The 14,957-nt window shown below is 41.4% G+C and overlaps 1 protein-coding gene across 5 annotated transcripts in view; it reads right to left on the bottom strand.

Annotated features, from left to right (window-relative positions):
- Positions 1 to 246: 246 nt before the first annotated feature.
- The window catches only part of LOC132209405 (uncharacterized), a 144,746-nt gene continuing 130,035 nt past the window's right edge, over positions 247 to 14,957 (bottom strand). For 3 of the 5 annotated variants that reach the window (XM_059644492.1, XM_059644491.1, XM_059644493.1), the window contains one exon: positions 7,106 to 11,124. In XM_059644492.1, coding sequence (XP_059500475.1) covers positions 10,170 to 11,090 — 921 coding nt within the window. In that variant the 5' untranslated portion in view covers positions 11,091 to 11,124 and the 3' untranslated portion in view covers positions 7,106 to 10,169. Of the gene's footprint in view, positions 389 to 7,105; positions 11,125 to 11,952; positions 13,381 to 14,957 lie in introns of those variants that run through there. The other 2 variants (XR_009445496.1, XR_009445495.1) reach the window with 2 other exon arrangements.

Consider the following 14,957-nt stretch of genomic DNA (forward strand, 5'->3'; position numbering starts at 1 on the left):
TCTCACTATTTGGATTTTGTTTTGCGAATACATTCTAAAGTGCAGACTGCAGACCAGAACATTGTATTTTTGAAAAAGAAATATTATAAAATTGAATAACTTTATAAACCATGATAATAAAATATTAATTGCTTGCTTAAATTGAAAGGGTTCTTTATCTTGCTCATCTGTTTGAAGCCAAATTATTTGTACATGCTTTCTACAACAGATTGGCTGGCTTTGAAAATGTTTTCACCATTACCTGTATAAATTTCCACCTCATATTTCGGTCATCAAGCTGGTGAGAAATCCTTGGAGATAAAGAGACATCAAGTGGAGATAACTGATTGGGCAGGTCATTTAATATTTTGACTTCTTGTTTCACTGGGGCAATTTCTTCTTTAAAAGCCTAATGGAGAGGAAGCATATAAAATCTGAGAAACGTCCTGAAATTAATGATTAAATGTTAATAAGAAATTAAGTTAAAACTAACATCCTAATATTAAATACAAAATACAAAAGCATCTGCTGGAAATGACATTCAATTAATGAAGATTTCGAGCTCAAAGTAACAGTGTCGATGAAACTATCACAAATTGTTGTAACAGAAAACTGAATTCACTAATCTATTCTTGAGGGAAGGGAATCTGCTTTCCTGAGCAATTCTGGTATCTGACTTCAAATTCACAGGAATATGGCTGACTCTCTACTGACTTCCAAAATGGCCCACCAAGCCATTCCTGGATGGGAAACAAATGTTAGCCTTGCCAGCAGTGCCCTCATCCTGTGAAAGAATGCTTTAAAAAAAGTGGACAAATCAACTCAACAAGGCTTTGAAGGATAATTCTACTTAGTCCTGTTCTTCTTATGTTATGCTATCTATATGCAGAACTGTATTTGAAAATACAATTTGACACCTGCCTGAGGCACAGCATATATAAAGACATCCTGAGGCATCCCAAAACTCAATCTGTTAACCAGTTCCAATTCAAGCCATTGGGAAATCAACCTCTGGATGTCGGGTATGGGTTGCCTGAACAAGCATAAATTGTTCCCTTTTTTTATATACCACCAAGCAAATAGCAGACAATTAGGTTTAATGTGGAAAGGGTTTTAGGTTTTGGTTGGGCAAATCAGGGCAGAACTTATACACTTAATGGTAAGGTCCTCGGCAGTGTTGCCAAACAAACTTGGGGTGCAGGTTCAGAGTTCCTTGAAAGTGGAGTTGCAGGTAGTGAAGAAGGCGTTTAATATGCTTGCTTTTGTTGGTCAGCACTCAATACAGAAGTTGGGAAGTCACGTTGCAGCTACAAAGGACATTGGTTTGGCCATTTTTGGAATACTGCACTCAATTCAGGTTTCCTTGCTTTTGCAAAGTTGTCGTGAAATTTGAAAGGGTTCAGAAAAGATTTACAAGAACATTGCCAGGGTTGGAGAGTCTGACTGTAGGGAGAGGCTGAATGGGTTGGGGCTGCCTTCTCTGAAGTACCTGCTTCAAAATCTTCCCACCACCAGCCTCATCTCATATCCAGCCCGACTGATCCCGACTGATCACAAGGTAAGAATGTAACCACCTCTGAATGGCACTTCTCACAAGACATTGGAAGAAAGTCGCTTAGCCACATAATTTCTTTTTCTGGCAATAGGAGTTTTTAATGCAATAAATTGCAAAGAATTCACGAAAAGAAAAGCATGCTGCCGTTTGACTCTTCAGAAATATGGCAAATCCCAAATTTCCACTGTCAAATCTTGGTAAAAATGGAGTGATGAAAATCATCTGCACACAACAAGGTGGCCAGCTTTTGAATCGATAGTATTTATGTAGCTGATCTTGTTCAGTTTCTGGTCAACAGTAACACCCGTGGTGTTGATGGTGGGGGATTCAGTGGTGGTAACAGCATTAAATGTCGAGAGATGATGGCTAAATTCTCCCTTGTTGGAGATGGCCATTGCTTGGCACTTGTGTGGTGCAAATGTTACCTAGCACTGTATCAGCCTAAGCCTGGATAATATATTTGGTCTTGCCACATTTGAACATGGACTGCTTTATTGTCTACGGAGTTGGAAATGGTCCTGAACATTGTGCAGTCATCAGCAAACATTCCCACTTCTGACTTTATAGAAGGAAGCTGAAGCAGCACAGATGTTTGGCCCTGGACACTGCCCTGAGGAACTCCTACAGAGATGTCCTGGAGGTGAGATGACTATGTCTAACAACCACAAAAGTTTTCCTTTGTGCTTGGTATGACTACAACTAATAGAGGCCTTTTCCCTGCCTTACAAGAATCGAAGTCCACCTTAAAATATTCAATGACCCCAACTCTATCATCTTAGGAGGCAGCTACTTCCAATGTCATACAACTATCAGAGAAAAAATGCTCTGCTCATCTGTCCTTGAGTGGCAACTTCAAATTTTGCATGTGTCCCTCGTTCTGCGCTCGCCAAAGTATAGGAAAAATCTTTCTACATATTCCTTGTGAAGACCATTCAGAATCATATATAGTTCAAGGAAATCACCTCCTTACTCTTCTCAATTTCAGCAAAAACAAGTCCAGTCCTTCTAAGATCACAAAGTGTGGAGCTGGATGAACACAGCAGGCCAAGCAGCATCTCAGGAGCACAAAAGCTGATGTCTCGGGCCGAGACCCTTCATCACAGAGTGGGATGGGGGGAGGGAACTGGAATAAATAGGGAGAGAGGGGGAGGCAGACTGAAGATAGAGAGAAAAGAAGATAGGTAGAGAGGAGAGTATAGGTGAGGAGGTCCTTCTAATCCTTCCCAGTCCTTCTGATCTTACTTCATAAGACAACCCATTAATTACAAGTATTGTTCTTGTAAACCTAAATCTGAACTGCCTCCTTAAATGAGGCAACTTATATTATATGCCATAATTGAGGTACGGCTTCAATGCTATGTATAACTGTGGCATAAAATCCTTACTTGTATGTTCATTTCCTTTTGTAATAACATATAGCATCCATTAGCATCCTTAATCACTTGCAGTTAATCAGAAAGCCTGGTACAAACACCAGATAACATGACAGTCCTAACAGGATGCATTTTCCAATGCTTTCAATATATAGTCATGTGTGTAACAGTGAATAAAAATCTTCCTCATTTTACCCCAATTAAATCTCACAATAAAGGAAGTACGTCTGAAAGTCATCTCATCCTGAGGAAAACAGACTTGCTCCAGGAAAGCTGCTAAAATATATCAAGAAAAATATATATGAAATGGTTCTAGAAATTTCTGCAACACAAATATCAAAGGAAACAATAGTTTGATGAACACACTGTTAAGTGTTGCACTTGCACATCACATTTTGGAAAACAAACAACACTGATTTTCTGCTTTTTTAAAAAAAGAATGTTGAATGTCTTCATTATGCAGCACTGCAGTGAACTGAAAAAGGTGTAGACCTTTAACCTGCAAAGAAAGTATGTGCAGAAGTTAAAACAAACAAAAAAAACAGCCACTTCTGCCCTAAAAAGACAATATTACATCACAAAAAGACAGGGAAGTTGGAGAGTGCAGCATCATGCTACCTGCAGAGATCAAGTTTTGTCTGTGTCATAAAAAACAAAAGAACTGTGGGCACTGTAAATCAGGAACAAAAGCAGAAGTTGCTGGAAAAGCTCAGCAGGTCTGGCAGCATCAGTGAAGAGTGAGATCTGAGGAAGGGTCACAGGACCCGAAACGTTATCTCTGGCATTGTCTACGTCAGAGTGAGTTATGTCTATTGCTTCAGCAAAATCCAACCAACTTTGAATGAAAATCAATGCTTAAGAAACATCCAAAACATCCGCTGTACCCGTTGTGGCTTCCTCTGCATTGGGGAAATGATGCGGAGGCTTGGGGACTGCATTGCAGAACACCTATGCTCAGTTTGCAAGAAACAACTGCACCTCCCAGTCACGAACCATTTCAACTCCCCCTCCCAATCCTTAGATGACATGTCCATCCTGGGCCTCCTGCAGTGCCATAATGATGCCACCCGAAGGTTGCAGGAACAGCAACTCATCGTCCGCTTGGGAACCCTGCAGCCCAATGGTATCAATGTTTATTTCACAAGCTTCAAAATCTCCGGTCCTCCCACTGCATCCCAAAACCAGCCCAGCTCGTCCCTGCCTCCCTAACCTATTCTTCCTCTCACCTATCCACGCCCCCTACCTCATGCTGCACCCCCATTTCTTACCTACTAACCTCATCCCGCCCCCTTGACCTGTCCAGCCTCCCCAGACTGACCTAACCCCTCCCTACCTCCCCACCCATACTCTCCTCTCCACCATCTTCTCCTCTATCCATCTTCAATTCGCCTCCCCCCTCTCCCTATTTATTTCAGAACCCTCTCCACCTCCCCCTTTTCTGATGAAGGGTCGAGGCCCGAAACGTCAGATTTTGTGCTCCTGAGATGCTGCTTGGTCTGCTGTGTTCATCCAGCTCCACACGTTGTTATCTCGCATTCTCTAGCATCTGCAGTTCCCATTATCTCTCTAAAATAAAGGCTGATGTCTTTCAAAACCCAATGTCAGATTTTGCAGGTCGTCCTTACCCTGAAAAAATACCAAATAGGCATAAAGAAGAAAACTGGAGGTGAAACCATTCAAAAAATTTTCATTAGCATAATAAATGTTCAAACTGTAAAAGCAGGTTAAGCACCTGTACATAAGGAAACTGTACTCAAACTTTACACAGACACTTAGAGCTAACAAATGCGAGAAACCAATATCCATTTCTTTCTGGATTGCCAATTTTGCTGTTGGGAAAATAGGCCTCTACTGAGCAATGTAAATTCAAACAAGATAGCAACCTCTCAGAACTCAACACTCACAGTCGTAGAGTTCTGTTTTCACAGGTTGGAGTATAATAGGGTAAAGTACAATACACCAAATCTTCTTTGGCACCTTATCCTTCCACAGAGCTGCTTTTAGTAGATGCGCACAGAATTCATTTTATACACATTTAAAAGTTTCTTAGTTCAAGAGGCCAGTTCCAGCACTTTGACTTGCATCTTCTTCATCATCACAACAGAACAAAATAAAAACTCACTCTTTGTAAGTCACGTTTTCAATTTTTAGTGACAAGGTGAAGTGCGAGAACTGCTCACTTGATGTTAAAATGTCCTAAGTATGTACCTATATATTTCAATTCTGTGAAATAGGTGGAATGAGTTCGAGAAAAGGATTAATTTTGTTGCTCTGGGAGAGAGCTGGTACAGATAAAATAGGCTGAATGGCCTCCTCCCATGCTAAAAATGTCCATAACTGTTCTTGGCCCTGCTAAATTGAAGTGGCCATCCTTTCATTATGACTGTGAGACGCAGCATGTTACGATAGATGGCATAATGGAGAAATCCTTTGTTATTAATGAACTTTTCAGCACTAGGCATCCTTTCGAAGTCAAATGTTCGACATATACCTGTTGCACTGACTTGGTTCCAAACACTTACAATATGGAGGTGCTGGTGTTGGACTGGGATGGACAAAGTCAGAAGCCACATGGCATCAGGTTATAATCTGACAGGTTTATTTGAAATCACACAAGCTTTTGGGATGCAGTCCCTTCATCAGGTGCAGTCAGAGAGGAAAACACACAGACACACAATTTATAAGCAGACAGATCAAAAGATCATACAACTGGTGTGAGTGGAGTGTCAGATAATAAGTCTTCATCCAGGCTGTCTGTTTATTTGCAGATGTTTTGTTGAAGAAACACACAACTTGTAGTTACAGTCAGTGTGGTATCTTATAAATTCCTGCTTTGGAAATAAAGCTTAAAACTCTAAGACAGATTCTGAACACAAGCCTCTAAACTACAAGTCAGAGTCTGACCCGAGATGTCACCTTTTGTGCATTCCTGTTGCGCTGCCTGATTATCATGACAGCACAGCACTGACATTGACTTTATAAACACTTTACTTGCCTCTAACACTCTTGGTCACCTGTAGAGAGTTATTATCTGACACTCCACTCAGGCCAATTCTATGATCTTTTGATCTTTCTGCTTATAAACTGTGTGTCTGTGTGGTCACCTCACTAACTGCACCTGATGAAGGGGCTGCACTCCAAAAGCTTGTGTGACTTGAAATGAGCCTGTTGGACTACAAGCTCGTGTCATGTGACTTCTGACTTCAAACAGTTATAGAATATGTTTTCAATCCTACCTTGACTTGATAATAAGACAACTTCCTAAAATTTATAAAATGAGAAATATGTCTAACCCTGAGCCTTTTAAAAAGGAAATATTACAACCATAGTACAGTCAGACAGTAAAGACAGAAGGAATGATTTAGTCAACTGTGTCTGACACCACACAATTAATCCCCCTGATGGAAGAAAGGTTGGCTGCGTTCTCTTTCTTCAGGAACATCCAGCTAATACCACCTTACTACTGCTTGTTTTATTCAGCTGGTGTTCCATCTAATTCCTTTCGGTCTTGGTCAAACCCTCATGTAATTTATTTAAATTTTCAATAAAATAAATTTAACTTTATATTCCACAATTTGAACATTTCCTTTTAAGGTTTGAATGGTTCACTTTGTACAGTGCACATGTGGTGTTCATAATTGGAGAACATGGTGGGAAAATCAAGATATATTGACAAGCTAACTTCTGCGTTCTTGTCAGTAATGCCCTTTGAACAGAACATGAAGTTGCGGAACTATGTGGAGACAACAATTTAAAACTGGGAAGACCACTGTTTGTGGTCCGACCACACATTCATGCAATCCCTAAAGCTGTCTCTTTACATCTTTTTAATACTGCCTACCTGTCTCTTGTCTTGGCTCATTAGCAGTGAAACCTTCATCTGGAACTACTTCACTTCTGGACCTGACAATTCCAATGCATTCCCTGCTGGAGTCCCACATTTGCCCATGGCATCTAAAACACTCTAAGGCTCAGGGTTAGACATACATCTCATTTTATAAATTTTAGGAAGATGTCTTATTATCAAGTCAAGGTAGGATTGAAAACATATTCTATAACTGTTTGAAGTCAGAAGTCACATGACACCAGCTTGTAGTCCAACTGGTTCATTTGAAATCACACAAGCTTTTGGAGTGCAGCCACCTTCACCAGGTGCATTTTGTGAGGTGACCACACAGACACACAATTTATAAGCAGAAAGATCAAAAGATCATAGAATTGGCCTGAGTGGAGTGTCAGATAATAACTCTCTACAGGTGACCAAGAGTGTTATGAGGTCATCTAAAACTCCACTGCCTGAGTCTCATCTTGAAACAAATCCTATTCTCCGTACTTTCTAACTCACTGATACTATTAACAGTAATTTTATTAAATTCTCATTTTTGTTTACACATCGTTCCTTGGCTACGCCTATCGCTATTTTGGTAATCTCCACCAGTCCAACCATACTTCAGGATATCTGCACTCGTCTAATTATGTCCTCTTGCCCACTCTTGATTTTAAATGGCCCACGACTGGTTGTCAAACATTTAATTGTGTAGGCGTCAAACCCAACAAGAGACTTCCTCCACCTCTTAGCCGCTGTACCTTTCCTCTTTTAAGGCACTTTTTAAAACAATCCTCTTTGATCAAGCTCTTGGTCATCAGAACTAAGAACTTAATAAGGCTCAGTTGTATTCTGGGATCGTTAATACTCCTTTCAGATGCCTTCAAAACTTTGCCTCCATTAAAGAGATATAAAGTGGTTGAAGACATTGCACAGCAGACGGGGATGAATTGGGGAGTTATTTCAAAGAGCTGTGATATGCCAGAAGACCTCCTTCCACACGCCAACTCTGATTCTACGTAACAAAAATGATTTTCAGACTTGGGAAGAGCCTTCAAAAATGTCACTGGTAACCAGCTTTTGGGCAGAGTAGAGCTGCTGAGATGATAGACCAGGAAAGAGGGGTACCAGTACTGATAATATGCTGAACACAATCAAATTTTGAGGTTGTAGAATGATGTGGTCTTCAGCATTTTTGAAACTTTGACCCTTTTCCTTCCTCTTCACGGAGCAAGTCAAATAGCGGCAGCACAATGTTGCATGGCTGCTCAAGCCTGCTCCACTGTTGATGATGATTGTGGCTGGTCTTCTCCATCAATTAAACTTTTGCTCGTATCTCATCCTCTTTTCAAAACATCGGTCTATTCACGTGTAGTATCCCTCTCGCTAATTTAATGAGAATTCATTCCAATCACTGAACTCCTAACGCTGACCCACCCCAGATCAAAAAATTCAGCTGAGATCAGGAACTTATCTAACCTGTATGGCTGAGCTGGCTTTTAAAAAGTTTGCCAGTGAGAGAGTCCCAGTTAGAAACATTCATTCAAAAAAATACAATTGCATGGATTACTCTACAATCCTAAACTCCATTCAAATTCAGTTGGCTGAACGGTTGGTTTGTGATGCAAAGTGATGCCCTGCAGAGAGGGCTCAATTGCCACACCAGTGAGCTGACCACAAAGGATCTTTGCCTCAACCCCTCTACTTGCCCGAGGCATGGTGATCTTCAGGTTAAATCATAACCAGTTGTCTCTCTCTAAGGAGTGGCCAAATGGCGTGCTAAGACTTTACCTTTAATCCTGATAACATAGCAACAAGCAGATAACTCAGCTGATGTCACTGACTAATAGAATCCTCAATTATACTAATATTACCGATGTGATATCATCAGAAGGCATGCTCAACTAAGTTTTAATTTGCAAATTAAGTTAACAACCATTCAATCAATATTACTTAAGTACTCATATTACTGATCGTCTCGATACAACATTGCGGTTACATCTGTTCATAAGTGAAGTGTAATGTAATTGCACTTAGTCTGGTTTTATCAATGTGATCCTGCAATGAGTCAATAAGCAGGTCACCCACAGGTTGCCAATCAGTGTGGACCCCCTCAGCTGTTATCACGAGCCTCAAGATCATCCAGAGCTTTCTGCAGTTCTTGAAGTTTCTCCAATGCCTTTTCCACCTGTTTCTGCCAGTTGCTTGCATGGGTTTTCAATTGCTCCCAATTTTCCTTCACTTCTATTGACTGTTTGAGGACAGCTTTGGCAATTCTCTGGGCTCTCTCTTCCGGGTTAGGTTCTGGAAATATGAAATGCAAATAATTTATCAACTATTCATGACTTTGATCGATGGAACTGAAGTTTTCTTTCGAAATCCCTTTCCTTTAAAAGGTCTCTCTGGACTTTATCCTGAAATTGGGAATATATAGTATAAGACTAAAGATTTTGTTACAGGCACATCAATGATAAATTCTGTAATGAGCTAGCAGGTCACGGAGCCATTAACAGAGAATCTCAGAGAACCAATACAAAGCCAAATAAAATTGTGCAGATATTTGAAATTTATGACTACCAAGGAAACTTTAAAAAAGGAAAAAGATTAGAGTGACTAAATGGGTTAAATTCTCAACAAAAGATTTGACATATCCTTTCAGGATATCTTTCATAGCTATTAAAACAAACATCCAACACAAACCAAGTTTCATCTTTCAGGACTGGCAAGTTAGAATGATAAACCCGAAGTCTACCCTGCACAATTCGCTCTAGAACTCACTCAATGAGGTTGTTACGTGATATAGAGATAACAAAGTGTGCAGCTGGATGAACGCAGCAGGCCAAGCAGCATCTTAGGAGCACAAAAGCTTACATGTTGGGCCGAGACCCCTCATCAGAAAAGGGGGAGGGGGAGAGGATTCTGAAATAAATAGGGAGAGAGGGGGAGGTGGATCGAAGATGGATAGAGGGGAAGATAGTTGGAGAGGAGACAGACAAGTTGAAGAGGTGGAGCTAGTAGAGGTGAGTGTGGGTGGGGTGGTAGGGAGGGGGTAGGACAGTTCAGGGAGGACGGACAGGTCAAGGGGTGAGGTTAGTAGGAAGGAAATGGGGGTGTGGTTTGAGGTGGGAGGAGGGGATAGGTGGGAGAAAGAACAGGTGAGGGAGGCGGGGACGAGCTGGGCTTGTTTTGGGATGCAGTAGGGGGAGGGGAGATTTTGAAGCTTGTGAAATCCACATTGATATTATTGGGCTGCAGGGTTCCCAAGCAGAATATGAGTTGCTGTTGCTGCAACCTTCGGGTGGCATTGTTGTGGCACTGCAGGAGGCCCAGGATGGACATGTCGTCGAAGGAATAGGAGGGGAAGTTGAAATTGTTCGCGACTGGGAGGTGCAGTTGTTTGTTGTGAACCGAGCATAGGGACTGCTTTGCAGAACACTTAAGTCTCTCCTTGGTTTCCCCGATGTTGAGGAGTCCACAGCGGGTACAGCGGATGCAGTATACCACATTGGTAGATGTGCAGTTGAACATCTGCTTGATGTGGAAAGTCTTCTTGGGGCCTGGGATGGGGGTGAGGGAGGAGGTATGGGGGCACGTGTAGCACTTCCTGCAGTTGCAGGGAAAATGTCGGGTGTGGTGGGGTTGGAGGGAAGCGTGGAGCCGACAAGGGAGTCATGGAGAGAGTGGTCTCTCCAGAAAGTAGACAAGGGTGGGGATGGAAAAATGTCTTTGGTGGTGAGGTCAGATTGCAGATGGTGGAAGTGTTGGAGGATGATGCGTTGTATCCAGAGGTTGGTAGGGTGGTATGAGAGGATGAGGGGGTTCTCTTTTGGTGCTTATTGCGGGGATGGGGTGTGAGGGATGAGTTGCAGGAAATGTGGGAGACATGGTTCTTGACCACTGTGTGTGGTTGGGTGGGGGGTGGGGGGTTGCGGTCGTTGAAAAACGAGGACATCTGACGTGTACGGGAATGGAATGCCTCATCCTGGGAGCAGATGAGGCGGAGGTGAAGGAATTGGGAATAGGGGATGGAATTTTTGCAGGAAGGTGGGTGGGAGGTGGTGTATTCTAGGTAGCTGTGGGAGTCGGTGGGCTTGAAATGGATATCGGTTTCTGGGTGGTTACCTGAGATGGAGACAGAGAGGTCCAGGAAGGTGACAGAGGTGTTGTAGATAGTCCAGGTGAACTTGAGGTGGGTGCCTGAGATGGGGACATATATAGCTCCATTCATATTCACAAATCTCTGTTTCAAATCTAATCTTCTTAAGCACGTACGTAATTTTTCATTGTCAATGAATGTTGTTATGTTGATTGCATAGAGAAAGTGTTTCAAGAGACTGATTGCCCTCATACTTTTCATCCAATTGTATTTGGCAAGTTGACGTTCAGCACTTCTGTAACAAGTCCAATTCCAGTAAGTGGCGCAAATGGCATGGTCAACATTTCAATATAAATACAAGAGAGAAAAATTAAGACAATGGCCTGAGTGTTTCGCCCGATTACAGCAGAGGCATTAACACATACTAGTTTACATTAATTTATCTCTGAATCTACCAAGAAATGAATTCTTTGACAATGTCACGACAACATTGAGACATTTGGCAAGCTCAGGGGCAAGGGGACTGGTTCAGAACTGTACACAGAAACGTAATGAACAGAAACACTGTATGGTGAGAATGGTACTAAAAAGGAAATGGTACAATTTCATCTGTATCAATCTGTAGTTGGAATACACATGGTTTGAACCGGCACCAATGCAAAATTGAATTGCCATTGCGTGACATACCATGTGTTCAGAATGAGGAAGAGATGAAGCTTAGTTATGATTCATTTCATTAAAATGAATCTTAACTAACTAATCTAATTAAACGAAGCAGTTTTACATACAGAACGCTGGTTTACAAACAAAATCTGCACTGATTGACTTCCAGATAGTAAAATGAAAGCTGTTGATCTCAGACTTTGATTATACACAGAATTGAAAGATGAAGTGACAATCTTGGATTCAGGATTGCAAACTGACATCGGGGATTAAGCAACTGATAGAGACCATCCATGTAGTTAATCTTGAATTGGCAGCATTACAAGTGACCAGGACAATACCTGCTCTATAAAAATAAGAAAAAGTAGAAACAGAAGACAACTAAGATACAACAAAAATGCGACATTCAATTTGAATTACAAAATACTTTAAGCAAACAATTTTATTTAATTCACATATATTATCTGCAATAATATCCATTTAATATTGGTTCTTCCAAACTGTTGCAGCATTTTGACATTAAAAGAATATTCCATCACAAGTATTGCTTGCTATAAAAATCCCAGCATGTTCTGAAATTCTTAGAATAAAAGTATTTCAATCCGATGGTGCTCCTGCATTATTCATCAGTTCCCCACTCAATGGGTATGTTCTGATATGCAGGAAACTTCTATTGTTCGATATGGGGACGGGTATTTACTTGGCATTGTTCTAATGGAGGCAGCACTGACAGATTATAATTTTCTTCCTGTGGGCTCTGTAGTCCAGATTTTTCTCTCCTCCATTATGTTGCATTAAAGATCAACAACATTCACCATTTCCTCAGTCTGAGAACCTACCATGTTAAAAAGTGACCAATTAAAGTGTTGCATTGCCTTCAATTTCACAAGGACTGAACTAATCTGCTGCTTACGACACTGATTGCAAAATTAAAAACCATGAATTGATAACAAAAACAGCGGGATTTTGTACTTTCCCTTGTGGCAAGTTTGAAAATAGAGGACATTTAATCAGGTGGAAGGATGGCACCACCTACAATTCTGCTTACAGCCAGATTAAATCCATGGTGAGAAGACTTGTGCATAACTTCCCAACTTCATTGCGAGTTAAAGTCCCCAATTGAGCAACTGACGTACACATACATCATCCCACAACAACTGGTATTGACTCAACAGTGGGCAGGGGTGTCACCATTAAGAAATGTAACAGGCTTTCAAAGGCATTCAATGTGCAACATCAAGAAGGGGAAGTGGCGTGCTAATGGTGTTTCACTCAATCCTGGCCCGAGATCGAGCAATAATCGTAGGTTGGTTGCCAATGGTAACAGAGATCATCACCTCCCAAGTGACACTGCTGCTTACTACACCTGCTGGGTTCTGGTTAGCCAACCGCTCATGGAAAGTGGCATCCCACCAGGTTTGCCGCCGGTCTATTATGTGCCAGAGGGGAGAAAGATGTAGCTGCCTACGCATGAGAGGAGCAAGGTCAGGATGACGTACCCCTTGAGGGGAGCGACCTGAGGCTGGCGCTCCCCTGAAGGGAAGCTGGTTGGGGCAAGCCGTTCCCTCATCAGTTCTCGAGTCAATGGCCTAGACCCTCGTCGCTTCCACAGGATTACATCCAGAGGCTAAATAGCTGCCTATTCATCAGTGCTTGCAACTACTTCAACTCCGATTCACAGCTGGACCTGCAGGTAAATCTGCAAAACCACTGTCCCAGAGTACAGTTTCTTTGCATAAAAGGCACATTTTCAAGCTAGGAAGTCAAGGTAAACCAATCTCTTCCAACATTTAGAACTTTTGATGTTGGAAATCAGTCAAGTACAAAGTCGCAGCTCATCAGGAACTAAAACAAAGTTGCTGGAATAGCTCACCGGGTCTGGCAACATCTGTGACGGAAAACAAAAACAGCGTTAACGTTTCGGGTGCGGTGACCGTTCCGCAGCTCATCAGGGATGTTTATTACTGGAATATTAATTAAGTAGAAACTAAACAAAATTGGATAAAAGGCAGGAGATGGAGAGTGGTGATGCAAGGAAGTTTTCCATACTGGAGGCCTGTTGCCAGCGGTGTCCCACAGGGATCATTGCTGGGTCTGCTTTTGGTTGTCGTTTATATAAATGATTTAGATGAGAATATAGAAGGCCTGGTTAGTAAGTTTGCAGATGATACCAAAATCGGTGGTACAGTGCACAGCAAAGAGGGGAAATGCCAGTTATGAGGAAAGGTCACCGGACCTGAAACGTTAACTTTGTTTTTTCCTTCAAAGAAGCTGCCAGACTTCCTGAGATTTGACAGCAACTTTGTTTTTGTTCGTGATTTACAGCATCTGTAGTTCTTTCGGTAGTTAAGAAGGTGTTTCATGACTCAGACCTTTGAGGAGAAGAGTTGGAATGCCATGTTGAAGTTGTACAGGATATTGGTGAGGCCTCTTCTACACTGTTGTGTCCAATTCTGGTCGGTGTTCAAGGAAGGATATTATTAAGCTGGAGAGGGTTCAGAAAAGAATTACCAGGATGTTGCCAGAAATGGAGGTTTTGAGATTTAAGGTGAGAATAGACTGGGGCTTTTTTCACTGGATCTTAGGAGGTTTCGGGGTCACCCGATGAATGTTTATAAAATAATGAGGGATCTAGATAAGGTGAACGCCAAATGTCTTTTCCCTACTGTGGAGGATTTCAAAACTATGGGGCATAGTTTTAAGATGAGAGGAAAAAGATTTAAAAAGGAAATGAGGGGCAATATTTTTATACAGAGGATTGTTCATATGTGGAATGAACTTCCAGAAGAATTGGTGGATGCGGGTACAGTTTCACTATTTAAAAGACATCCAGGTAAGTACATGAATGGAGGGATATGGCCGAGCGCAGGAGGCAGGCAGGACTACTTTAGTTTGGGATTATGGTCAGCATGGACTAATTGGACTGAAAGGTCTGTTTCGTGTTGTATCACTCTATGACTCTATAAATACAATTTTATTTAAATGCTAGTCTATCTTCTTTAGCATTGATCAAGGGTAGGTTATGGACAAAATAGAGCTTTGTAATTAGTCTGATCTCAGCTGTTTAAGGAGACTGGTGAAGTCTTTGTTGTCAGAAAAGTGGCCTAAAAAGGAAACAAATACAAGATTGGGTTGCCTCTTGAGGTTAACCACAGATCTATGTAAATGTCTGGCTCACATTCAGGAGGACTTTGCAATGTGTGACTTACTAGTGTTTTATACCACTACAACAATCGAATATGATGGATTTGCTTTACAAGAAAAATGGTGAAGGGCTATTTTGTTTCACTTTATAATTTACAACACACTATCAAGGTCATTCATGTATGACAATTGAATGAATCAAATTCCATTTTAGTTGAGGAATCGAGTGGTAATATCAGGTTTGGCCTTTGAAATGACAAGTGTTATGATCCCAGTTGATGGTGATACTGGACAATTCAGATTCCAGGGTGAGATAAATTT

The sequence above is a fragment of the Stegostoma tigrinum genome, unplaced genomic scaffold, assembly GCF_030684315.1.
Source record: "Stegostoma tigrinum isolate sSteTig4 unplaced genomic scaffold, sSteTig4.hap1 scaffold_91, whole genome shotgun sequence".
Taxonomy (NCBI): domain Eukaryota; kingdom Metazoa; phylum Chordata; class Chondrichthyes; order Orectolobiformes; family Stegostomatidae; genus Stegostoma; species Stegostoma tigrinum.